Below are 27,752 nucleotides of genomic sequence, written 5' to 3' on the forward strand. Positions count from 1 at the left end.
TGTATCACCGACTTCTGGCCTCCAAACCATAATAAATTTATATTGCTTTAAGTCATTAAGTTTGTGTTAATTGTTATAACAGTGATAGAAAACACAGTGAGCTTCAAATTTTATGTAGTTTCTTGTTCTCTTGGCATGTTCATTTTTAACAAAGCAACAGTGAACTAATTAAGACAAATTTGGAATCCTACTCTCTTATTAAAATACCTATTTCCTAAATTTACACATTATTCTTGTTCCCCAAAATTAATGTTAACGTCTACTTAACATTTTCTTTTAAGAATTGGTAAAGTGCTTTTTAATGATCTCTACTAACAAGAAAAAATACAGAAAGGTTTTGGAGAATCAATAAAATAAGTATTTTTAAAAAGGCTGTATAGCCAGGGCTTTGGATTTTTTTTTTTTTAAAAAAAGCTCTACCATTTACTCATTTACTAGAATGGTTTAGGAAAAATGATCCCTCTAAGCCTCTGTTTCCTCATCTATAAAAAGGGAATAAAAATAGGATCTATTGTATAGGATCTATACAATAGGTTTGGGGAAAAGATTTAAGGAGATATTCTATATAAAGTCCTTAGCATGGCGCCTGGTATGAAATTAAGTGCATCACATAATGGTGTTGGCTATTATTATTGTTGTTGCATTATCTTTCTGGTTTCAAAAACTTTCTTAACAGAAAGTATTCCCTTCAGAACACTTGCTGTGTCAGCAAACTGCACGGTTAATAGTCTATCGCTTTTCTTTCAATCTTAATTTCTGAGAAGCAGCAGCAGTGAACCATTCTGAAAAAAAGCATCTCCCTTAGCAACTTAATCCTGAGTCAACAATTCTTTTAATTATTAAATATTCATTCACTAAAGTAATCTTTCAGAAAACAGAGAGGGTAAGGCAATGAATTGCCTAACTAAATCCTAATTAAGCTTTTTTTTTTTTTTTTTTTTTGAATTTCTTTAAAGAGGGAGGAGTGAATTCTCTGCTAGGATCCAGGTGAAGTCCTTTCCCGGACCGCCTCTGCACGAAAGAGGGAGTCCCGGCCCTCACCAACGCGCGAGGTATTTCGTATGTCCGCGGGCGGTGCCAGGTGAGCTCCCGCGGAACTGAGAGGCCAAGGAGGAACAAGCCGCGCCTCGCGCTCAGCGCCAGCAGCGGCTGCAGGTTGTTAAGCTGCTGCACCCTCCGCGGCTCGCGCGGGTCATGGCCTGCTGCGGGTGTGCGCCCGAAGCCCCCTGGCTGGGAGACGCGTTAGGCTTGATCTGTCCAACTTCTGGGGCATTCACAGTGCTCTGACCGCTCCCTTTCGTCTCTCCCCCTCCTCCCCACCCCAACCCCCCCACGCGCCACAGCCCCAACTCGCTTCCCCGGGGCTCCGGAAGGGAAGGAGGCGTGTCCGGAGCAGGCGGGAGGGAGCTATATAAAAGTGCTGGCGGCGCGCTGGCCTGGGCTTCAATCGCCGCCTTGAGCCGGGACCCGGATCGCAGCTGGCAGCACGGGCCGTGGAGTGGGCGTTGCGCTAGGGCTGCCCAATGCGTGGACTATCTGCAGCCGCTGCTCGTGCAATATGCTGGAGCTCCAAAACAGCTAAACGGAGTCGCTACACCGCTGCCTGGGCTGGATCACAGCGCAGCCTTTCCTTATGAAGAAGACACAAGTGAGTAGGGCGCGCCCCGGAGCTCGCTGGCTCTCCAGGAAAATCGCGCCCGGAGGCCGGCGCGTCCCAGCACGGGCTGCCTGGGCGTGCGGGGCTGTGCCCGCGGGACCAGCCAGGAAGGTGCGGGGGAGGCGGGTGTGGCGTGCGAGTCGGAGCCGCCCGGGCCGGGTGAGCCAGACGGAGGAGGAGTGGGAATGAGAGGGAGCTGGTGTCAAGTTTGCAGCCGCAGCCGTTAAGTTTGGAGCTGTCAAGTTGAGAACTGCAGTTTCTGTAAGGAGGAAGGATCTGCTCTTTCGCCAAAGAGTTTAAGTTATCACGGGGAGGCATGTTTTTGCACGGGAGACATTTTCCCGTGGATTCCGGGATATTACCGAACAGCTCCCGGTACGCCACGCTTGATCTGCAGCCTAGACTTCTGTGCAGCCCCAAGGTGGGCGCGGGGCTCGTGCTGACGCGGGTGCAGCGGCGGTAGCAAAGCCCACCCCGAGTTTCTTGGCGGCAGAGCTCCGTGGGGCGGAGAACCTGCCCAGCTAGCCTGGGGATACTTGGCTCCCCACGGCATTTGCCGGGCTTGAGGCTCTGAGTGAGATCGCTAGAGAGCTCTAGATGGGGTAGTACCGCCACATTGCACCCATCTTCTTTCATCACAGAAGAGAAAGTTTTTTTTTTTTTTAATGGACACCTCTGATGATAGTTATTGAGATAATCCCCAGTGCTGCTAAATTGTGTATTATACAGAAAACACTGGGTAAAGCACCGCGTAGGGGTACAATTAGATTTTTTTTTTTTTTTCCCTTGGAGCAAAGCAAACGTGTGTCTTGTTCGGAAAGGGCCGCCACGGTACTCCCTTCCACAGTTCTTTTCACCACTGTAGTTGTTGCCTCTTTTCTCCCTTTTGGAATTGTTCTGTGTATCGCTGCGGGTTGGGTAAGGCTCCCCTTTCACCCTTGAGAGGTTCTATCGGACATTGCAATTCCTGAAATGTGTCGAAGGGGTAGCAGTGTTGAGGGAAGAGGGAAATTGGAGATTTGTACAAGTCATCAGTCTAGAATAAAGGCATCCATGTGGTGGAAATGCTTTATTAAATGACCTGCTTCGAATCGTGTTTTAAATAGATGTCTAGGTTTGGGAAATGTACACACTCAAGGAAGTAGGGAGAACTGAGCCGGTTGCATCTGTGTAGAAAAGGGCAGGGGGAAGGGGCAGAAAGATTTGTGTAGTTTCTAGGGCAGCAGCCTAAGACAAGAGGAGCAGAGTGCAGATCCCGCATGCACGTTAGTTTATAGGTAGAGTACTGAATGCTACACTTGGGATCACCACAGTGAGTTGCTGAAATGCAAGTGTTAAAGACTCTGGCAACAAAAGAGAAGTTTTAATGTAATTACTTGATTTGTACAAGCTTTCTGCTTTGAGGAGTAATAAGCAAGGGCCAGAAACCAATTTCTTGTTACCGTAGCACCTGCCCACTTGCATGGTAGCTGGGAGGGCTGGATGGAGAAACCGTTACTTGCTAGTTGAGAAAAAAAGCGTAAACTTTCCTATTTAAACAAGAACACTGGAGACAGATCAGGTTAATAACCAACACTCCAAAGGGGACGATGTACTGTCATGTCTCTTTGAGAGTCAGTAGGATGGATGATCCTTGCACCCTTGCTTTGCGAAACAAATGTGAGCTCTGTAATCTCCTTTACCACTTGTAAATCGGATTAAATGGAATAATTCCATTGAAAACTAGAAAGAGGTCAGTCTAGCCTGAAACTCTATGGCATTAGTGACTCAGTGCTGCCGACCAGGGACATTTGAGACAGCTAAGTATTTTAGAAATGTGACCTGTTCAGACCAAGTTAAAGTGCAAGCCCTTTGGGGGAACTTGCTTATGTTAAAGGACTTGCAGGCATAGGAAGACAGTACCCTTGTTGAATGAAGACATTCATTGCCTGGGATCTAATAACCATCAAGGTTTTCTTTAAGGATACTTCTAGCAATTCCACATTCTTGCCATGGAAAAGAGGGATGCTAGAAATAGCATGAAATCAATAAAATAATTGGTGGAGATAGGGGAGGGGGATTAGATTCTCATTCATATTGCTAAATTTTCTAATATAAAAGTTACAAAGAAATTTTCTGTGTAGCTCTTTATGGATGGAGAGTAGTACAGGGAAATCAGACACTAAGGAGAAAGATGAATCGTCCTACTGAATCTAATATCCTTGCCAAGAAGGGAGATCTATCAAATCAATAGTTTAAATGGTAATTTATAAAGATAACATCAATACCAGAGTTCTATTTTAAGACAAACAGATCCATATTCTCCTGTTCCCAAAGATGTAAAACGAGAATTTGATAATAGTAATAATAATAACTTGAATTATGCAGCTCTCCAAGAATCAACGGTACACCAGGCATTCTGGCTTGTCAATCAAGCTAAATAAGTGTGAAAATTCCATCAACAACCACTTGGGGTTTGATAAATGATCTTTTTATTTATTTAGCATGCGTGATGGACTTCAGTATTTGGGAAATAATTACATGGGCAGCAGTCACAAGGGGCAGTTGTAACAATAAATTTAATCACGTCCACAGGAATGAATGCATTTTGCATTTTCAGATTTCTGATTGCATTTTATTCATATTGTGTGGATTTACAGTTTCTGAAGGGAATCGTGGCTCTGGTTTAGAGAGAATATGTCAATATATAATCTTTGTCAATGTAATACTCTGATACACTAGTATATTAAATAACAATTGGGCAGCATATTTTGCAAGACTTTTTAAAAATGCTATCATTTTAATGGGCCTGACACTATGCTTATTGATGTTATACTTACATTTTAGTTTTGAGACCGTTTGTACACGTTTTCATGACTGCTGTCAGAAATACTAAGAAAAATGCATCTTGCAAATAGTGTAGAAAAGGCCAACTTTGGAATACATCAGTTTTCATAGAAGAAGCGAATAGAATGCTTGTTAGCTTTTGTTATTCCACGAAAACAACTCTTTTTGTCTGTGTGAAGTTCATCTGGGTGATGATGTAATTTTATAGAAAAAAATTAACATTTATGAAAAGAGCATTTTTTCACCTTGTCCTTAAAATCACTCAATTTGGAATGTGTGCTTTGAATAATTCTATTTTGTGTAGCTTTTAATTTATACATTCTGCCAAGATTTTAAAACTCAAGTGCTAAGTCAATTACATTTAACATAACACAAGGAAAATAAGCATATGGAAATCTGAAGGCCTGAGCCAAACCAATTAAAATTGCTAAATTTTATTTATGTCTAACTGCTAATTTGAACAGAGAAAATTGTGAGTCACATTTGTTCTTTAATGATAGGTGATTGAAACGTTTTCATTGCCAGAAATAATAATGAAATCTTTTCATCACCATTTAGCTAGTATGAATATTGAAGATTTTACACATGGTCCATCACTGAACCCCACTCCATGAGCCCTTCCCCATCCATGTCTTAGGGAGCACCTCAGATGTAGTGGAAAGATCTTACATTCTAATTCCTGTTTTACCAATGTTGAGACAAATGACCATAGGCAAATGGTTAAACTCCTTGGGAATTCTGTTTTGTAATCTTTCCAATGATTATAAAATATTTATAAAGAGTTTTCTCACACAGTGGTTGTAAGGACTGAAGAAGATTTTATATGTATCTTTATCCCAGAAGTGTGGCTTACTGTAGTTATAGTCTGAATATTTTGTCCCTGAGAAGAGAATTGCCTTCCGGCAACTGACGTAAAGCCTAGAGAAAAACTATTGCACATAAACGATGCTTAACCAGGAAAGCACAGAGGCCAAGTTTCCATAAATCTGAATCTGTGGATTGAGTGCTTCCTATTCAGATAGGATGATACCTGTTTATAGGCTGTAATTAACACACATCAAACTAGGATTGTGTGAAAACAGAGGCTATGTGCGGCATGAAGGATGTTAAATTCTTTAAAGTTTTCTTTAAATGTGAAAAGGATTGAGGATTAAAATCGAAAATAGAACTAGAAAATGGAAGTATTAGCACCATTTCTGATTCACTTCCATATTTCTTCTCTTGCTCTCTAAGTTCCCCTTGTATGATTCTGATTGTTTATTTTAGACTAGGGACTTAGTCAGCTTCCTATCCCTGGTGTTGTTACACTTGCTCTTCTGAGTGAAGCCATGCATTCATTTCTGTAGGGTGTCTTTATTGTCTTTCCCAGGCAACTGCATTCAACATTTTTTCCCCCATTATGCAAATTAGGGAAGAAAAATTTTTTCTTGATTACTTTAATATTCTCATTTGCAAATTAGGGTAAGATATTTGGAAATAAATTTCCGAGGAGTGATCTTTTGTTTTTGTTTTCTAGTACATGAATCACAAGCAGCTGCGGGAGACTCCGGTTTTGGTATGTCACCTGTGTAGTCAGAACGATGTATAAAACAAATTGAGGCAACGCTAGGATGCTTTGATAGTATATGCCGTTTTCAAGTTTATTTTGTACAGATTTTGTCTCATAGAAACCTTTGACTGTATAGCCTTACTCATTTATAGATGCAACAAAATGTTCTTGCCTTTTCACTTAATTATGGGCACACTAAAAACCGTTTACAGGCACTGGGAATTTGAGAGAATTGCCATTATACTACCTCTATTCTGTCCAGGAAAAAAAGTGATTTCCTTATAATTTCTTATAATTTTCTTATATTGACCTCATGGTTTTTTTTTTTTTTTTTTTTTTTTTTAAGATAATAGTACGTGTCATCTAAAGGAAAGCTGTTCTTTATGTAGCTCTCTGTCCTTTGGCTACATTTTATTGTTTTTCTTGGCTGCCACATTGATTTGGACATTAGGGGATGGAGTTCTTTTATTAGATCAGATACTAAGTTGTAGGACTTTGGGAAGGTATCTGAATACCTCCAAAACTCAGTTTTCTCAACTGTGAAATGAGAGTAGGACTAGGTGATTTCTGAGTGCCTTCCAGTTCTAAAATTTTCGATTTCTAAGGTACTAGTCAAATAGATGTCGAACCAGATGCCATTTAAACTTCCTTTGGTTCTGAGATTTATGTAGCCATTGCTTTGATGTGAAGACAAATTATAACTATTGTCTTATAATTATGACTCAGCCAGTGGGGGGAAATGGAGGTATGAATTTTGACTGCTCTCTACTTTTAGCTTTTTCACCTGGTAATTGATTATTTCTCTATAACAAGAACGGTAGTCACACCTTCCTATTTTAGCAATATCCTTTGTTGAAGAGGCTTTTTATTTTTTCTCATTGGATCTTTAAGTTCTCTAAGTGAGGAAGAATCAAAAGACAGAGTCAGCCAGAGGAGATAAGCTTACAAAAGGTAATGAATGTCTCCCTCTCTGCTTTTCTTTTCTGCTCCTGCAGTCTCCAATATGTGTGCATGCAGTGGCAATGGAGAGAATCTGAACATGTAGTAGAAAGAGCATTAGTGGGGAGAATCAGAGGAATGGGTACTGCACTTGGCTCTGTCTCCAGTGCCAGTCGCTGAGTCTTAGTCTTAGGCAAGTTTTGGGCAAGTCTTGGGCAAGTCTTGGGCAAGTCACTGAATCTTAGTAGTATCTCTGGATCACACCCTAGAGTTAATCCTCAGGAGATAGTTGGGGGGGAGTTCTGTAGCTGGAGACAGAGACTGGATAAGGAGGGAGCAGCCCTTCTGCCTCAGGGAAAGACAGTTTCTGTGGAAAGCACTTTGTGGAGGATTTTTGCAGGTCCAGTACCATCTTGCTCTGGATTTTTACAAGTCCGATAACTGTCTCTGGAACGTGTCTCACTTACCTCCTTTCCTTAGCTTCTCTCTAGAACTGATATGAGTTGAGAATTGGGGCAAGCCCAATAGCCAGCTGCAGGTTTTCTTTAGTAAGTTAGAAGTCATGACAGTCCTTTTCTTGTTGTTGACATGGGAATATTCAAAGACCAGCTGGACCTCTCCTCCAGCCAAGAGACCATGGATTCCTCAGAAAATAGAGCAGTATCAGTGACTATAATGATGTTTTCCTCTAAGCATAGGCAGAGTGTAGTGAGCTACTCATGAAAATGAAGTTAAGAATTGAGGTGATGATCTAGACAAAAAAGCAGTATAGCTATCTCTTGGTTATCTGGATGCAGGAATTGAACATTTGACTTTACAGGTGTAGCTGTTGCCTTGGGGCTTTGAGTGCTGCTGATTAGAATGTTTTCTTAATGGACACAGGGTGTTTTTTCTGTGTTCTGGGCGCACAGACAGCAGCTCAAAAATTGGGCAGTGGCCTTGCAAAGAATGCCTTTGCTCTCTAAGGCGACCATGCAAAAGGGCGCAAAAGACGAGAGCAAGAGCAAAAGCCACCATCAGCACTTACTTGAAAAAGCAAACCTCAGCCTCCTTCACCTTTGCAGAAAGGGCACCCCAAGTGAATAATGGACTCCTGCTGCAGACCTGGGAGGAAAGAGCATAGCAGGGGGAATGTTGCATTTGTCTTGTTTACACATACTCTGTTGCCCTTTCAGGAGCAGAAGTTCATAGGAACAAAAGCTCTGTGGGTGCTTGGAACTTTTGCCTCTTTTTCACCTTGACATTAAATCTCTGAAGCCAAAGACCTTTCTATTTAGTGCATCTCATAATTGGCGAGTTTCTCCTAAATGTGCGTGTTTGAGTAAGCCAGGTCACCTCTAAAAATTACAATTTAATAATGGCAGTCTATTGTGAGGGCCCCCCTTGTGCTGAGTTTTCCACTGTGCACTTGGAACCTCTTTCTCAATGTCCTTTTAGACTACTGCCTTGTGAAAACACATAGATTCCTTGATTTCCAGGAAGAGTGTTGCAGAGAAAGTAGGTTGTGTTATAAAGGCCTTGCTCCCCGCCTGGCATGTGTTGTCCATATGGATGACTTAAAATTTATATTCACTGCAGAACTTTAGATGAGAGGGAAGGAGGAGGGGTAGAGGTGTTTCATATAAAATGATTTCTAATGCGATCTAGAAAACCTAAGGATTGCAAAACAAACCTCAGCAGTCACATATCACTATGTTTCTATGTAAACCTATAATTTAACGCTTCTGAAACAGTCTGAAATAGTTGCCTTTTTCATGACCAACTAAATAAAACCTCTGTGATTGCTTTAGTTCAGCTCTCTGGCTCTTTTAGAAAGCTTCTCTATTCAGCCGGCCCTACCCAGAGATCTCTGTCTGATGTGTCTTCTTTTAGACTGAGGACTGACTCTAATGTTTGGCATTCTACTGCTTGTTAGAAATGGTCACAGCGCAGGGGCATGGCTGGTGCTTTCTGCCTCCAGGTGGTCCAAAATGGGCACCGAAATGCATGGATAATAAAGGAGTTAGAAAACATTCATGTAGGGAGGTATTAGAATAATGTTTTTAATATCGGATGAGATTCTATGTAGAAAAGCACAGAACTACAAAATAACGTCTTGTACACTGTTTTTACAACAAATTATAAACATAAAAAAAAAATTTCTTAATTCTTGCCCAGAAAAGTATTTTTAAAACTTTAGTACATTTGTTTATAATGTACCATAGCCATAGTTCTCTGTATCTTTACTGTACTTATAAAGTAGTGGACTTATTTTTTGTCCCCATTTGAAACTCGAATCTTTTTATTGTTGAAACAATTCAATAGACTTTTAAATACCAAATTGATTTGGCCATTTATTCTACTTCTGTACAAATGTCACACATAAATAATTCACCTTGAAGAAATGAAATTTACTGAAGTATGTGTCAAAACCTGACATTTAACTGTATAGCCGTTTGAAAAAACTTCCATCATTGTTTTATAAAATCATATCACCCTGATAATAAGATCGTGCCAGAGTGGCACTCAGTAGAAAACAGTTCCAAGATTAATTAATTCGTAAAACTTTTCTTCTGGGAGGTAGGTATGATGTTTTTTTAAGTCCCATTTCAGCAATGAGGAAACTCAGATAAGGTCTTTCCCCTGCCAAATCCAAGTGTTTATTGCCAAGATTAGCACCCAAAAAGATTTAGCTGGCACAGCCACAGTGCATTAGTGTGGCTTATTCCATACCTCAAAGATACATAAGAACATTGAATCAAAAACAAATGCAATTCAGATATTAAAAACAGTTGCCAGTGATAGAATTTAGACAACAAAAATTTTATGATTCTAGTTGCCTAGCAGAATGGTTCATATTAGATACTCAATATGTTATGGAAGAAATAAATTCCTGATTTAGGTTGTTAGGTGCTGATAGATTTTTTAGAAGCTTTTAAAATTATTTATTTATTTATTTTTGAACAGAAGGCAAATTTTAACTTCTGTACTGGGTCTGTTATACACACAAATGTGTTTGGTTGATGCTTTGTTCACCACCCATAGCATTATTTTCAGTGAACATGCAATATCATTTACTAAGCAAAACTGGAGGCCATGTGAGAAAACAAAACGTTGGATTGAGTTATAGATCAAATGTAGTATTGGTTCTGCCATGTACTAGCAGTGTGACCTTCAATAAGTGTTTCTCTCTGAACTTTACTTTCCCAGTCTTTAAAATGGATGGAGAAATAACTACCTATTTATAGTGTTGATGTGGTGATGAAGTAACATCGACTAAGGGCACAGTGACTTGCATTTAGTAAATAATGATTTCTTCCTCTGCTAAAACAGTGAATCATGAAAGATTACAGCAGATACACAGGCCGTAAGAAATAAATTCATTGTTAGCAATTCCTGCCTTTGGCTCTAGGGCTTGCATGAAAAAATGAATTAAAAGAATCCTTTGAGATTAATACCTTAACTGACATTTATATGTTATCTACCTTTTTTAACACTCATAAATACTCTTAGTAGCAAATTAAACAAATTTTCCCGCAATTTTATCTCCTTTACCTTTCTTCTTTCTGTGAAAGGAAATAGCTATTCAAAATAGGCCAAAAGACAAGCAGCCTAAGAAAAAGAGCAGCATATTGAATAAGGAAATAATAAGACTAGTTAATGTTCATACTATCTGTTGATTACTCACCACAGATGAGGCACCATGCCACAAACTGCACAGGTATATCTCATTTGATTCTAGGAAAAAAAAAAAAATTATAAAGTAGATACTATTGTCGACATAATTTTTTTTTTAACAAATAAGAAACCTAAAGTTCAGAGAGATTAGGAAAATTTGCCCAAGATTAAAAGGGGGAAAAAAAAGTGCAAGTAAATGGAGAAGCTTGGATTTTAAGCCAAGGCTGTTGAGTTGTAAAATCTAGATTCCCCTTAACCACTTCACTAGAATACACCATGTTTAGGAATACATACATATACCTATAATCTGTATGGCTGGAGTTTTTGTTTGTTTGTTTGTTTGCTTTTTTAACTTGTGTGTGTAGAGATGGTGGTTTTAGTTAGTCCTACAGGAAAGACTGAGGCAGACAGAGCTAAGTTTCTTGGGAGTGACAGGTTACTTCTGACCCAGGTTTCTCAGGCCCATCCTGGAGTATAAATGGTTGTGAAGAGTAGCATACACAAGTCACATTCACAAGCAGGGAGCCTGGGCCTGGTCACCAGCCTCTCCCTACTCAGGGTACTTAGTTGTCAAATGACCGTTGTGAAGGAGGCCCCTTATAAACTCTAAAAAATGCCATTTTACTCTATGGAATTAAGAATTACTGCCAAAACCTTGGTGTTTTTCGAATAAAAATGGTACTTTCGTCGGTAGAGGGCAGGTTTTAAAATATTTTAACATTGTTTCAAAATAATTTCTTGGAGAAAAAAGATGCTTTAGGGATCACTTTAATCAATTTGCCCTGACCCTATTTTCATGCTGTTTTCAATGATGATGTTGAGTATAAGCATATTATAAAACGATTTAATAATGATGTCTTTATGTTTACATGTCTGGCATTTAAAACTACTAGGTATTTAAGTTATGACTTTTGCTTTGCTATTCCTTGTCTCCAACTGCATGAATAGTGAAAATGCATTTTCTGTATTTACGCTGTGATTTTTTAAACAAACAAAAAAACTATTGGAGTGCCCTTGTCAGCAGCATCACTCTGTAACTTATCAGTTTAGTGGAATTGAAAGTGTTAGCTAAAAGGTCCTGGTATCATCTCAATGCAGGTGTAGGAGATAACACAACAGACGTGATGAACCTGAACATCAATTCTGGGTCACTTGGTTTTCATATTATCTAATTTAATCTTTGTAGTCTTCTGACTATGTCTATTACCCTCATTACCCCTTTATGCATATGAAAGCTAGCATCTTCTGTTGGCTCAGCCCGAAATTCTCTGAGCCTCAGTTTCCCCATTTGCCAAACATGGAGAGCAATAGTACCTTTCTCAGAGGTGGTTATGAAGACTAAAGGAAATAATCCTCAGAAAAGCTCTTAGTCCAGTGCTTGGCACACGAGAAATACTAAATAAGCGGTTACTATTATCATTAGCATTAAGCAAAGGGTAAACTTGTCAATAGCGATGACTCCTTTCTTAATGAAAGTGACTTCAATCACAAAGTCTTCACTGTCAGAATGAAAGGGAAAGCTGAAGCAATTTATCCAAATAACTGAGGCTTCAAAATCACTTTAGTCTTAAATAATTTGTTTTCATTTCTTACTATAACAGAAACTGAAAAAGAGCTAAATGTGTATAATTGTAATCACAAGATAGTTTACCTAGAGCAAAGTTACTTCTTTCTATCGTGTGCCCAAGGTCACAGAGCTAGTACGTGGTAGAGCTGGCTTCTGAACCAGGCAATCCGGGACCAGAGCCTGCACTCCTAAACTCTAAGCTTTACCTGGAACTGGGGGGGCCGAACATGAGGCCTTCCCATGAGTTGGTGAGTGATTCCTACTTTTTCCTATCTGGGAGAAATCTTTTTTAGCATCCACAGACATATAGCCACTTGTCAAGGGAGAATGGAAAGAGCATGGCTTTTATATCAAAAGCACCTAGGTTTTACCTCAGGCTCTTGACCGTAGTTTGCCAAGAGATCTTAGGCAAATTATTTAACTTTGCTTAACCTTTTCTTAGTGAATTTCCTCTCCTGTAAAATGGGATAATAAAACTTGCCAGCTTTTCTCCCTCCTTTCTCCTCCCTTTTCCTTCTCCCCCCCACCCTCTCTCCTTTTCCTGTTCCTTCCCTTACATTTTTAACCTCGAAATAATATGCTGTATACCTACTTTGTGATTGGCACTCACAGATTTGTACTGTCATTAAAAAGTATTTCTGTCTTTTTTTATTGTGAAGAGATGTTTATTGACTTGCTCAGTATAATACACACTATAGAAAACTCCAAATAAAACCTGTGATATAAATGTCACTATGATTACATAATAATTCTTGTTTTTATTAAAGTTTGTTGATAAAATTATTGACAAATTTGTATTCTTGATCAGTGTTCAGGAAGAGTAGATGGTAATATTTTCAGTTTTAACACACGTTTTCCAGCTATACTGTTAAGCCCTAAATTGTATTTGTGTAAAGTGTTTGACCTGTTGGCCTCTATAGACACTCAAAGGAGCTTGGACTTTGGAGTTAGAATGTAGCCGAAGCCCCAGCTGTTATTCACCAAGACCATGTGCATGTTATTTACTTTTTTTCTAGGTCCCAGTGTTTTCATATGTATAATAAGGTAATGAGGGTTATAGACATAGTCAGAAGAATACAAAGATTAAATTAGATAATATATGAAAACCAACGGACCCAGAACTGATGTTCAGTAAATTGAATCTCTGATCTTTAGGTACTGGCCTGGACTATGCCAGCAGACGGATCAGTATGAAGCTGTCTACTTGTCAGTCTGTTGCATTTGTGTGATGGTTGTAATAATTTAAAACTTGTGGCCATTGAAAAGTCCAGAGAGGTTATGGGTGATTATGGGAAATGGGGTTGTGTAACCATGAACTGAGATTAGTGAAGGGTCTGAATCGAGGTCAGCATTGCCCTTTGAAACAAAGGATGCAGAAGCACATCTTGGCTGCCTTACAAGTAATTGATAGAGCAGTGCTCTAGAGATTGGGTGGTTCCAGTTAAAGGCCTAAGGTCATAGTATTATTCTAAGCCTTGAGTGATGATAAATTTAAACTTTCTAAATATATGAAAGCTTCGTGTTTATTAATATCTTCCAAAATGAGCTACAAACTGCTTTATATATGGTATGTATTAATAGCTTTGCAGACTCATAGATCTGGACTCACCTCTTCAAATTGGATGACTTCAAGTCACTTAATTCTTTTAACATTCTGATTTTCTCATTTGTAAAATGAGGTTTATAATAGTATCCAACTCCTTAGGTGTTTTTGAGGATTAAATGAGCCAATAAATACATGAGAAGGGTTAGTACCATACTAGATACCCAGAAAACCTAGGTAAATGCCTCGCTGCTGTCAAGCAAAATTCATTTTCTCATTCACAGTTTTTTGTTTGTTTGAGGGTGGGGAGCATGTGTTGAATTTAATTAAATGTGTAGGATCTACAGTTTCAGATTGCTTTCATTATGAATTCAGGTTTTATTTTCTTGTGGTTGATTGCATTTAAAGTTTAAAGACTTGACTATCTAGATTAATCTTCAAGTAAGTTTTATATCAATCAAGACGGACACCAAATTACCAAGCATTCCGTTCTGTGACAGAACAGTAAACTGTTATGTTCCTTTTGATGGAGTGCTGACTTATTCAAAGCACTTGTGAAAGACAGAAAACAGCTCCTGTTTTCTGACATTGTATAATTCGAAGTCTGTTTCTAGAAGCTTCTTGACTGAATCTTTGACTCTTGAAACCTCTACAATTAAGTTACCAACCTGGAAATATGTGAAGTAATTTTGAGTTCAGTTCAGTTCAGAGTGGGATCTAACTTGAACCAAGGTGGTAAAACCAAGAAGTATAATATCCTTTACATATTGAAAAAGAAAAAAAAATAAGTCCATTCTTTTAAGGCGCCAAAGGAGAATGGGACACAATCACTGGCATGTGTTATTTTTATAAATTGCTGAGGAGAAGAGCTGGATTACAAAGATGGGTTTGCATCTTTCCCTGAAAATGTGTGCCCTGGAAGTTGAGGGGTGATGCAGGAAAGTCTGAAGAAGAACTTGCTGACAACACATGTTCTAGATTAATCTGTGTGGCGTTGATATATGGTTTTAGACCCCTTGAGGACGTTTATTTCCTTATCCAACACAACAAATAGTAAATTCTGTAATTTTAAAGATTCTCTCTAATGCATACAATCTAGAGTTAAAAAGGAATCTGACCATGCAACTACCATGATTAAAATCCTCCAGTGACTGCATTGCCTGCTGTATAAAGTGCAAACCCTCAACAGTTATACAAAGTTGTCTGTGATTTGGTTGGTGCTCATGTCCACCACTCCCTGAATGGTAAATTTCATTCCAATGTCACCTATCTATGAACAGTGGTACAGTGACACACCCACCACACTGCCCTGAGTCTCAAGAGCCCTAACAGCCTCTCCAGTTGTCTAGCCAAGATGGTTCTTCCTCTCGGAAGCCCTCCTTAATGTCTGTTTTCCCTGCTTCCTCCCCACTATTCCCACTGTTTACTGATCTTACCTGTGCTCCTATAGCATTAAAAAAATTCTATACATAAAACATACTGAAATTTTCTTTTTGCTTACCTGGCTAAATTGCCCCATTTGCCATCCCCAGCTGGTGGCACACACCAAAATCTTTGTAAAGATTTTCTGAACCAGATTATGCATTAATGAATCATGCCAGATGTATTTTTGACTGAACCTTTTACTATCAACATTCTGAACGTTTATCAGCATTCTAAGCATGGATCTGTGTACTCAGCAATTTTATGCCTACTGACCTCAGCTGATACATGGGGTGACAGCAAGGAGAATGATTAGGAAGGTAGGAGGAGCTTTAGAACCTTACTATTATGCATTGATGTCAGTAAGAAATAAATATAACTGTGTGTGCAACAGTGCCGCCACATACACACTGTTCAAATACAATTCTGTTGGAGAGAGAAATGATAAATGAGCTGCTTGGGTTGCAGAAAAGAGTGGAGACCGGGGCTTCAAAAAAAATGAGGGTGGAGTGAGTTGCTGGCCATCTCTAAGGAAATAACACAGTGGTTGGATAGCAAGTGCTGGTTGGTGCTTGCTAATACACGATGTGTAAAGGATTTATGAGCCAGAAAGATTTTAGGACATAGTACTATCGATGATGATAAAGAAAGTGCTGGTTCAAGTGCTCATTTGATGTGCCAGGTCTTGAGCTAAGAGTATTACACGCTTTACTTACCCTAATTTTCTTCACCTGTGAGGGTGGCCGTGCCATTATTCCATTTTATAAAAGAGGAAGGTGGGCTTAGAGAGGTTGAGCAAGTTGCTCAGCATTTTACAACTAGTCAGCCTTAAACCTGACCCATGTGCCTACCCTACTCCCTTGCTTGGTACTAGTGATGAGGTCATTTTCCTTTCTTAAAATTTTTGCCTATATAAGATGATTTTCTTGATATATGTAGTACATGGGTTCTACCTCTCCAGCTCACCCACCTTAAGATGCTTCCTTTCATATTTTCTTTCCACAGTTTTTATGGGTTAATAGTTAGGCAGTGCAATGAACGAGGCCAGCATGTTGCGTAGTTTTGGATACTGATGTGTATAGAGAAAGTGATAAAAGGCAGTTACAGCAATATGAGAAGTTTTACAGCCCAATCTGGATGGCATTTATAGATTTAAGACAGATGTGGTTAAGAAATGTATCCAAAATGAAGTTTTGGTACTTAAGATGAAAGCTATATTTAAATGTGGTGGAAGAAAGTTCGAGGATTAAAAAGAAATAATGTTTTCATATTTTCACTTGTGATTTGAAGCCACCACGTTAGTGACCCAAGGCAATAATACTACTGCTTTATAACACATGGTCTAAAGTAACATTATATGAAGATTGTGTTTTTTACAGAAGTCATTTAAAAATTTATAAAATTCTTTCGATGCTAAGTTTTCAAAGTTATGACATTATTTTATAGTTATGCAACCTTGTAGTTTGGCCTGTTTTATTAGTTTTTTAAAAAAAGGGGTGAGCTTCTTGGTTTTGAGTGTAGAACTGAAAGGTTCATATTTCTGGAAAACACCAAACATCAAAAAAAGAATGACCATGGAGGTGGGCAAGTTTAAGTTACATAATGTGTTGTAGGCCGTGCTCAGGAGTTCACACTTCATTGTAGATATAAAGGCTTTCAGAATTTTACACAGGCAGTGATTTTTATATTCCCAGAAGACCACACTGTTAGTATCAGTAGAAGCATAAAGGCAGAGGCTCTTTAGAGGGTCCTTGCAGTCTTCCAGGCAGGAGTGAGGGAGCTTAGTATCGACAAGATGGACAGAAGTGAATGTTTCAAGATTTATTTTGCTTTTAGAACTGATAGGACTTGACAGATATAGAATGGATGGGGAAATAGGGGAATAGAAAAAATCGAGAATGGTGTCCTGATTTTTGGCTTGAACCTTCATACGTCCAGACTGGAAATGGCATTACTGGGGATGCTTGTTCTAGGTATGGTTGAAAAGACGCCAGTGCTAAGTGTAGTGGACATCTGTGTGTGCTAATTGTCAGGTACTACACCAAGAGCCTTAACATACATAACTCTGTTAAGTCCTCAATGAGGCTGTGAGGTGGGTTCTCTTATTATGGACATGTTATAGGTGAGGAAACTAAAGCACAGGAAGATGAAATAACTTGCCAGAGGCCACAAGGTTAGTCAGCGGCAGAGCAAAGATAAAACCTTGGGCAGCCTGATTCAAGAATCACTGCCTCCCGACCCCCCACTCAATACTGCTCCTCTGGGCACGAGTTAAACACACTGTGTTTTCTCAAGCTGTTTTGGATTTATTACTAAAGCTAAAGTTGACTTTTGAAACTCTGCAGTTGAGGTCAACATTCACCCATTACCCAAACAGTTTGGCCTCCCTTTTGCACCAGGTGGAGGTGAGCCTGCCTGCTTTGGGGGATCCGACCCAATCCAAGCTCAGGGGCCAGTTTCACAACCTCTTTTTATCACCTTCCCGTGCCGATCTTTAATCTACGGGATTGTGACATTTGTTGTTCGTATAGCTTTTAATTCTGAAGTTAATATTGAAAGGATTAGTAATGACGATAAAATAATAACTGTAGCATTAGCAAGTCATGTCATGACCTGTAATGTGCCATTCCTGTTGTGGGTGCCTTATATAACATTGTCTTATTTCATCTTTTCAAAAATCCAAAGAAATATTATTCCACAAGAGGCTCAGAGAAGTTCCATAATTTGTTCACGGTTTCAGCATGTGACAGAACCAGAACTTGAATCTGTGTCTTACTTTGCTGACCTTCTTCTATTCTAAACATCTTCTCTTTCATACGCGATGACCTTGGCATTTTACTGTGTTTCAGGTGTTAGATAATGCAGAGAAACACGTCCTGGGTATGTGAAAGGGAAATGCTTTTCTGTGCTTCAGGAGTAGAATGGCATTGAGATTTCTATGGATTGCCGATTAAAAATTGCTCTTAAAAATATTTAACATGGTCCTTATTTTACAATTTGCATTTTGAAAGTTTAGACTAACTTTTATGAGGAATAAATGCTTAGTGACTTGGATTCTTTTTTCCTAGTATTGCTGAAGGTTTAGTTGCAGAAAATGCAATCCACTTTAGCTAGTTTAAGCAGAATGAGGTATATCGAAATGTATTTGATGGCTTATAAAACCACTGGGAGGGCTGGAGGAATAGGCAGAGCCTCCAGAACACTGTCATGTAGAACCCAGTTAAGTCCACTGCTGTCTGTAAAGCTGCTGCAGCTATTACAGGAAGCTGTGACAGCTACTGGTTGCATGGTCTCGTTGCCCCCACTACCACCCAAGAAAATGCTGGTTCTGATGCCCATTCAGTGTACCAAGTCCTGAGCTACATGTATTACACACTTTATTTCTCCTAATTTTCTCCACCTATGAGGGTGGCAGTGCCATTATTCCATTTTATGAAAGAAGAAAGTGGGCTTAGAGAGATTGAGGAAGTTGCTCAGCATTTTACAACCAGTCAGCCTTAAACCTGACCTGTGTGCCCCACCTAATCCTTTGCTTGGTACTAGTGCTAGGATCATCCTCCTTTTAAGATGATTTTTTTTGCTATATAATAATGAATGAGACAGTTATAAATATAGTACATGGATTCTTCTTCTCCAGCTCTCCCACCTTTAAGATGCCTCCCTTCATATTTTCTTTCCACAGTTTGTATGGGTTAATAGTTAGGCAGTACAATTGAAAAGGACAGCATGTTGTGAAGTTTTGGGTACTGATGTGTATAAAATATGTATTTAGAAAGTGATGACAGACAGATACGACAGAAAAGTTTTAGTTGGTCCCATCTGGATGGCATTTATAGATTTAAGACAGATGTGGTTAAGAAATGTGGCAAAAATGATGTTTTGGTACTTAAGATCAAAGATATATTAAGTGTGGTAGAGAAAGTTGGAAGAAGATTAATAAGAAATGATGTTTTCATATTTCACTTGTGTTTAGAATTCACAAATTTCATCTGAAATTAGAAGCTACCAAAGCAATAATAGTGCTATTTTACAATACAGTGCTCTAAAGTCACATTACAGAGATTTTATATCCTAAAAACAATTCATTTGGGGGATACTCTTGTTGCCAAGCTTTCCAAGTTCTGACATTTTTAAAGTTTAACAACCTTATGGCTTAGTTTACTTTATTATTATTATTATTATTTTTAAATTAGGTAATATTCTTGGTTTGGTTGTAGAACAGAAAGATTAATTTTTTTGGAACCCATACCACATTACAAGTTTTAAAAGAATTTCACAGATATCAAAGTCTTATCTCCTGCCTCAATTTGCAAACAAAAACTCTAAAATGTACCATAAATGAGAACAGGAGATAACATACAAAGATTAAGCAATGCAGTAGATGTGTAAAATGGTTTGTGCAGATTGGGCACTTAATTCATACAGCAGCTGAGACATATCTTTTAAATTTCATTTAGCTGGATACACTGCTCACAGGGTCCTCTCTTCATTTCCTGAGGAAGTCTATCCCTGTTCTCTCCTATATGGTGAGAGAATCTCTTTGCTATCCAAGTGGTCTCCCTGTTTACATTTATTTCTCCATCATCATTTGATTCCTCAGTAAAGCAGCTGGTTTGAAAAGACGCAGAAAGAATTGTCACAAGATGGTTACCTATTCAGCCCTCTTTTCTGCTCCAAGAAGAAAGTTCCTTTTTGTTTTTTCCTTCAGCATTATTTAGAGTAAGGACTTGAGGGTTTAGCAGTAGTCCTCAACCTTTTTGGCTCCAGGAACCAGTGCTTTTATGACAATCTAATGCCTGACGATCTGAGGTGGAGCTGAGGCGGTGATGCTAGTGCTGGGGAGCGGCTGCAAATACAGATGAAGCTCACCTCCTGCTGTGTGGCCTGGTTCCTAACAGGCCTCCATGGACTAGTACCAGTCTGTGGCTTGGTGGTTGGGACCCCTGGTTTAAGATACATATTTTCATATTCTTTTTTTTATTTTTAAACTAGGAAACATAATTGATAATCTTTCTGAGTCATTTTTGAGGAAGAATTTCAAAACACAAAATAGTTTACATTTACTTTGAAGATTAACTCATCACCTCTAAAAATAATAATAATAATAAAAAGTGTGATTCCAGTACTCATATCCTCATTGTAAAATGTCTTCTCCATTTTGTTGTTGTGCTTCTTCCTTTCTCTACTGATTTTGGAGTTTCCTCCTATGTAGTGGTATTATAGAGAATGCTAAGCAAAACTCCATGATATCCATGGAAAACTGGAATAAAAGAAAACAAGTCATGTGAGAGGGGAGCAGCAATACTATGCCTGTATTATCCAGAAGAGAGGGTAGCTGTTTTTATTTTTTATTCAAACAATGAACAGTGCAGATGACATAAAGGATTTAGTTCTATGAGTATTTTTTTTTTTTCACCTTCTGTGGTAGGGATGACAGATAGATAAGAGTCAACCAGTGCTTTGGGAAGAGATAAGATTAGCATTTAAAAGCTTAATCTATGTCATCACTTCTGAACATGTTTGCTTTCAAGTGAAATATTATTCCTTGTATACGGTTCAGTGCTGAAACAGCGTGAGTAATTTTTTTATGAATGGCTGCTTTAGAAAGTTTGCTGGATTAGAGCTCATTGGAGACAGAAATGTATGGTTGCATATTATACTGAATTCTAAACTACAGACTTGTAGACTTCTCAGAGACTTCCATTGTGCGTACTTGTAGGAAAGTATTACATTATTATTATTTTTTAAATATGCTCTTGTAGAGTCAACAAAGTAAAGTAACTCCACATTACCTAGTTCCTTAAGAAAGGTATATTTGGGGCAGTGTTTTGGCTTATTATCGCACTTTGGCTGCTTCTGCTAGGAGAGGTATTTTCCACTGGTTGTTTATTCATTAATTGTTTATAGAGCATTTAGTACAAGCAAGCTACTGCCTAGATGCTTGAGATACAATAGTGAGCAAAAACAGTTATATTGTTCCTATTCTTCCTGGAGTTTATAGTCTTTCTTTTTATTTAATTTAATTTTATTATTAGTTTCAAGTATACAGTCCATTGGTTAGACATTTATATAGTTAGTTTATGAAACGATCTCCCTGATTATCTCTGGTTTTATATCCTAATTTTCCATTTTCATGGAGCTAGAGAGGTATTTAAAGGTACAAAGAAAATGATTAAAAATTGAAACAGAAGCATTTATCTAATCTCACATTTGGATAATTAAGAGAATATTGCATTATTACACCGTTAGGATTTAGCAGTCATTAGAACCAAGAGTGAGACGTATGACAGTAGTTTATCCCCAACTGATGACCAAACTCTTAAGTTTATCCTTCATTCATTCATTTATAAAAGATTTCTGAGAGGCTTCTCTGTGCTTGGCGCTGCTCTACCCATTATGGGCAAAATAGTGAGGAACTGAAAGTACCTGCCTTATGATGCTCAAACTCAAGTGCAGGAGACAGATAAAAAGCAAAGCTGGTGGGTGATGTTGCAATTCCATTGTGGGAATATGGACACCATCTGCTGAGGATTGAATCACGTGTTATCCAGACTTCATCTGTGCCCCATTTCATGTAACTGAGTTTATTCTCTTTTCAAACAATTTAGAACTTGCTATTACCATGGTCTATACTGTGTAAAAAGGAATTTGATTGTAAGAGCATTTTTGTGGGTATTTTAGTAGCAGTTTGTAACGCAATTCACAGATGCGAAAGAGCATGTACTAGGAGTTAAGAGCAGTTTAGCTGCTAGAGATAAGAATGATGAACAAGAGTAATATAATCCTCATCCTTACATCGCTTACATTTTTGTCAGAAGGGACAGATGATCGAAGAGTAAACTAATTGGGCTGTCAAGGTAATTCTGAAAATTTCTGCTGAAAATTGCTTCAGTTGAAATAAAACTGAGATATGAGTGTTGAAGCTACTTAGATTACCTGTGAAAATTTCTTTGAGAAAGTGATATTTGATCCGAATACTGAATCAAGAGAAGGGTTTGCCTTTTGCAGAGCCCAAGAAAGAAGAAGCTTGTTAGTATCAAGTGCAAAGGGCTTAAGGCAGGAATGCATTTCAGATGCTTCAGGGATGGACAGGAGGCCAGAGTGGTTGGAGTACGGTGCGGGGAGAGGGCATGCCAAGCTATCAGCACGGAGATGGGCAGGCCTGTGTTACATACTTTTCTGTCTTGTAGGCCGTGGTCAGGAGTTCACACTTCATTGTAGATGTATTGGAAAGGCTTTCAGAATTTTACACAGGCAGTGATTTTTATATTCCCAGAAGACCACACTGTTAGTATCAGTAGAAGCATAAAGGCAGAGGCTCTTTAGAGGGTCCTTGCAGTCTTCCAGGCAGGAGTGAGGGAGCTTAGTATCGACAAGATGGACAGAAGTGAATGTTTCAAGATTTATTTTGCTTTCAGAACTGATAGGACTTGACAGATATAGAATGGATGGGGAAATAGGAGAATAGAAAAAATCGAGAATGGTGTCCTGATTTTTGGCTTGAACCTTCATACTTCCAAACTGGAAATGGCGTTACTGGGGATGCTTGTTCTAGGTATGGTTGAAGAGATGCCAGTGCTAAGTGTAGTGGACATCTGTGTGTGCTAATTGTCAGGTACTACACCAAGAGCCTTAACATACATAACTCTGTTAAGACCTCAATGAGGCTGTGAGGTGGGTTCTCTTATTATGGACATGTTATAGGTGAAGAAACTAAAGCATAGGAAGATGAAATAACTTGCCAGAGGCCACAAGGTTAGTCAGCGGCAGAACAAAGATAAAACCTTGGGCAGCCTGATTCAAGAATCACTGCCTCCCGACCCCCCACTTAATACTGCTCCTCTGGGCACGAGTTAAACACACTGTGTTTTCTCAAGCTGTTTTGGATTTATTACTAAAGCTAAAGTTGACTTTTGAAACTCTGCAGTTGAGGTCAACATTCACCCATTACCCAAACAGTTTGGCCTCCCTTTTGTACCAGGTGGAGGTGAGCCTGCCTGCTTTGGGGGGTCTGACCCAATCCAAGCTCAGGGGCCAGTTTCACAACCTCTTGTTATCACCTTCCCGTGCTGATCTTCAATCTATGGGATTGTGACATTTGTTGTTCGTATAGCTTTTAATTCTGAAGTTAATATTGAAAGGATTAGTAATGACGATAAAATAATAACTGTAGCATTAGCAAGTCATGTCATGACTTGTAATGTGCCATTCCTGTTGTGGGTGCCTTATATAACATTGTCTTATTTCATCTTTTCAAAAATCCAAAGAAATCTTATTCCATGAGAGGCTCAGAGAGGTTCCATAATTTGTTCATGGTTTCAGCATGTGACAGAACCAGAACTTGAATCTGTGTCTTACTTTGCTGACCTTCTTCTATTCTAAACATCTTCTCTTTCATACGCGATGACCTTGGCATTTTACTGTGTTTCAGGTGTTAGATAATGCAGAGAAACACGTCCTGGGTATGTGAAAGGGAAATGCTTTTCTGTGCTTCAGGAGTAGACTGGCATTGAGATTTCTATGGATTGCCGATTAAAAATTGCTCTTAAAAATATTTAACATGGTCCTTATTTTACAATTTGCATTTTGAAAGTTTAGACTAACCTTTATGAGAAATAAACGCTTAGTGACTTGGATTCTTTTTTCCTAGTATTGCTGAAGGTTTAGTTGCAGAAAATGCAATCCACTTTAGCTAGTTTAAGCAGAATGAGGTATATCGAAATGTATTTGATGGCTTATAAAACCACTGGGAGGGCTGGAGGAATAGGCAGAGCCTCCAGAACACTGTCATGTAGAACCCAGTTAAGTCCACTGCTGTCTGTAAAGCTGCTGCAGCTAGGACGCTGTGACTGCTGTTTGCATGGTCTCCTTGCCCCTGCTACTAACCACCTAAGCTGGCAAAATGCATATTCAGCCTCCACCTTCTCATGTCAAGGATTTCCTTCCCTTATCAAACCTGCAGAGTCATGCCTGACTGACAAAACCTGTTACATCTACAACTGTAACTAACTGCAAAGGAATTAGAAAAATGGAGATTTTAGTTTTGCAGGCACTGCAGTACAGAAGGGTATGCTAGGAGAGAACTGGAATGGGAATTGAAAGAGCTAATTCACAGGATACTTCAACACTCACTACATTTAACTTTCCTTTTTCCATGTTTCTCTATTTGGGGAGCATCTACTATATAGCCCTTGAAGCAAATGAAACTTCGTATATACCTTTTTAGATATTTTAATTTTTCCCCTAATGATATGGTACCCACAAACAAGTCAAGCCTAAAATAACCTGTCTCAGACTTTAAAGAGTTAAGAATCACATGACAGTCTTGTTAAAAGTGTACTTTCCTGAGATGTATCTTCAGAAAATTAGATACCACTCACTCTGATGCCTAGGAATCTGCATTCTAAGCAAACGCCTCTGATGGTCACACTTTGATTTAAAAGTAAGGCAGTCAGCTCCCCTTGTTGCAGTCAGTGAGCCTTCCACGAAAGGGGGAGCATTTCAATAGTTTATTCTGTTCAACCAAAGGCAATTGCTATGTCCAGCATATATTGCATAATTTGCATATATTTGAAATGGAGTTTGTCATCAGATGTGATAAAGAAAATGATTAAGATCATGAGTGCTCTTTGAGCTCATGTCTAATTTAGTCCCACTTGTTTTGATGCTATTTGGAAAGAGTTAAAGCCTAGGACATAGATTTATTTTCATGTGATCAGGTACCCAGGTAGGAAAAAATTTGGAGATTTCCTGAGCTGCTTCCTGGGATTAAGTTTTCCTAAAATTTAAAGGCCCTATGAGACCAGACATGTCAGACTGACAGTAGCTGATCTGATAAGACATCTGAGCATATTTAATTACAGCCATAGGGGAAAATACATAAGAAGTCCTAGGAAGTTCCGTCCAAAGGCAGCACATAGGATCAGATAGCAGCTGCAGCCCTACACTCATTTTTCATATCTCAATTGTTTGGAGTTCAAAAGATTTTACAGGATTTGAAGAATTACAGAGCTTTTGATTTTGATGAAATTACACTTTAAGAAGTGAGTCATGTAGTTTGAAGAGTATAAATCATGATTTACGTTTTTGTAGCTGATTTTGGAAAGCTTATCATGGTGGTTCAATTTTAAGAGCAACTATGACATAATAATGAACAGTGCCATCCAAAAAAGAGCCAGTGTCCGTAGAGTGTTGAAGATGGGTATGTGAATTTCAGAACTGTCATGAATTGTGTGTGTGTGTGTGTGTGTGTGTGTGTGTGTTTTCCTACACTTGGCCAGTGCTGGTGGCCTATCTCTCTTATTTCTTTGAAAATGTATACTTATAGCAAAAGGAACTGGCAACATATATGTAAATCTAGGTTCAACACCGAACTAGCATCCGCCAGTTTCTAGACTTATGCGGTTTGTTACATAGCATCATCTTCATAAAATTTTAGAATTAGTCATTGGCTGGCATTTCTAAAATACAGAGGATTATACTGTTAAGGGGGGTGTTTTCTCTCTGCTCTTATATAAATGCAAAAGACCTGTATTTATAAACAGTTGAGGACCTATACGTTACCATTATTTCGAAAGAAATAATCTTTACCGCTGGCACAAATGCTTATTCTATCATGTATGTCTCTTATCAAAAATAATAGCAAAACCTGAACACCTAGGCCCTCCATTTTAGCCTGAGGTAGAAGTTATTTGTAACTATCTTTACACAGTGGCAAATCCTCTGAGCTCATATGGTTCTGACTACAAATGAGTTGTCTTCACGAACAGACCATTTTAAGAAAGAGGAAGGCTTAATCATTTTAGCCTGACCCTTTCAGAGCTACTTTCCCTTCTACCAAGACTGAAGTTAACGTTCTAGCCCTTCCAGCTATTATTCACTGTCTTCTTCCTTTTCTAGGCAAGCCGTTAATAGTGTACTCTTGAGATTTCTTACTCTCATTTATCCCTGTTATCCATCCACTATGGTCTGACTCACTCCATGGAAACTGTCTCCATCAAGGACAGCCATCAGGTTGACATCATGTAGTGCTTATTTTATTGGTCATATTATCCCTTTTGTATGTTCTTTTCCACTGGCCACAGTACCTCACAATCAACTGATTTGCCTGTTTTGTATTTGGCTTCTCATTCTCTAATCTCCTTTGCAGATAGTTCTTTCTCCTCCTAGTGTGGTGGTATTCTTCAGGGTTTTTGATGATAACTTCCAGTTGCCAGCTCCCACCTCTCCTGCTGAACCTGGCTCAGTGAATAGCACCACTTCCGCCCTCCGCCCTCACCCAAACTGGAACCTGGAAGTCATTTGTGACTCCTCCCTTTTTTATCCTACTCAATTTCTGTCAGTCACCCAAGTCCTTCCATTCTGCTTTCATATTCTCTTGAATTTGTCTGTTTCTCTCTATTCCCACTGCCACTGCTTAGTTGGGGTGCTCCTCATGTCAACTCTGGGCGACTGCAGTGACCTCCTAACTGGCCTCAGGCTTGTTGCCTCCCCCTAGTCTGTCCTTTATTCTGATGCCCCATAAACCTTTCAAAAAATGAATCAGCTCGTGATACTCCCTTACTTAAAGTCTTCCAGGAGCTCCCCAGTGCCTGTAAGATAAAATCCAAATCAATTAGCAAAATTGGGAGAGCCTCTGTATATTTCTCTACCCTTATATAGTCTTGTTTATTCTTTGCAACTCATTTTTCAGTGATATTATAAACATGAATTTTTGTAGAAATACTTGTTCCTTCACTTCTCTGGGCAGCTGCTACTTTTTCTGTCAGGGGTCTTCTCCCCAGTTTCCTTTGATCTGGCTACTTCCTACTTAACCTTTGAAGAAGATATCCTCTCCTCCCAGGAGCTATCTCTGAGCCCCTCCTGCAATCCCCCCTCACCACCCAAAGTCAGGTTTAGCTTTCCCTTCAGCGCCCTCCCCCTCTCATTGCTGTGGTCTCTAGTAATTTGAACTTCCAGAGGCCAAAGACTATTATCTTCTATGTCTTTATCTTCTGTACTTACCAGCTACTTCATACATGTTTGTTGAATTAATAAGTAGCTCTTCTTAAAAGTCTGAAAACACTCAATTTTGTTTTTATCAGAAAGAAAACTTGCCACTTTATTTTCTGGGTTTCTCCCCTCCCTCTAGCTATACGATTTTCTTAAAGCTACATCAAAGTGTAACTCGATTTACCTGGACTACTTGTTTACCCAGCCTAGTAATAACTTGGCGTTGTGGGTTCAATAAGAAACTGATTTCGATAAAGAGACCTATATGCCTTCCATAGCATAGGCATTTTAAATAAAATTAAGTAGTTCATTAAATATAAATGAAATCGATTTTATTTCTGACTGGTCCAGTAGTTTTCCTTCCAGAATAGCATAGTTCTTGGTTTAAACCCAGCCTGGGGATTTACTAGCAGAGTGGCCATGAGGAAGTTATTAATCTCCTTGAATTCTGTTTTACTCACCAGCAAAATGGGATAATAATAACCACCTGGTTGAGGGAAAGGTTATATGAAATAATACCTGTGAACTGCTCATCTTATGTGTGACCCTTAGTGGGAATCAATCTGCATGGGTGATTCTCCTTTAAATAGCATTTACATTT

General features: G+C 38.9%; 1 protein-coding gene across 4 annotated transcripts in view; it reads left to right on the forward strand.

The window, feature by feature from the left end:
* Positions 1 to 1,420: 1,420 nt before the first annotated feature.
* The window catches only part of KITLG (KIT ligand), an 83,112-nt gene continuing 56,780 nt past the window's right edge, over positions 1,421 to 27,752 (forward strand). For 2 of the 4 annotated variants that reach the window (XM_036236330.1, XM_036236332.1), the window contains exon 1: positions 1,426 to 1,648. In XM_036236330.1, coding sequence (XP_036092223.1) covers positions 1,634 to 1,648 — 15 coding nt within the window. In that variant the 5' untranslated portion in view covers positions 1,426 to 1,633. Of the gene's footprint in view, positions 1,649 to 5,999; positions 6,039 to 27,752 lie in introns of all 4 variants that reach the window. The other 2 variants (XM_036236331.1, XM_036236329.1) reach the window with 2 other exon arrangements.

This window comes from Rousettus aegyptiacus, unplaced genomic scaffold (assembly GCF_014176215.1).
Source record: "Rousettus aegyptiacus isolate mRouAeg1 unplaced genomic scaffold, mRouAeg1.p scaffold_m13_p_2, whole genome shotgun sequence".
NCBI lineage: Eukaryota > Metazoa > Chordata > Mammalia > Chiroptera > Pteropodidae > Rousettus > Rousettus aegyptiacus.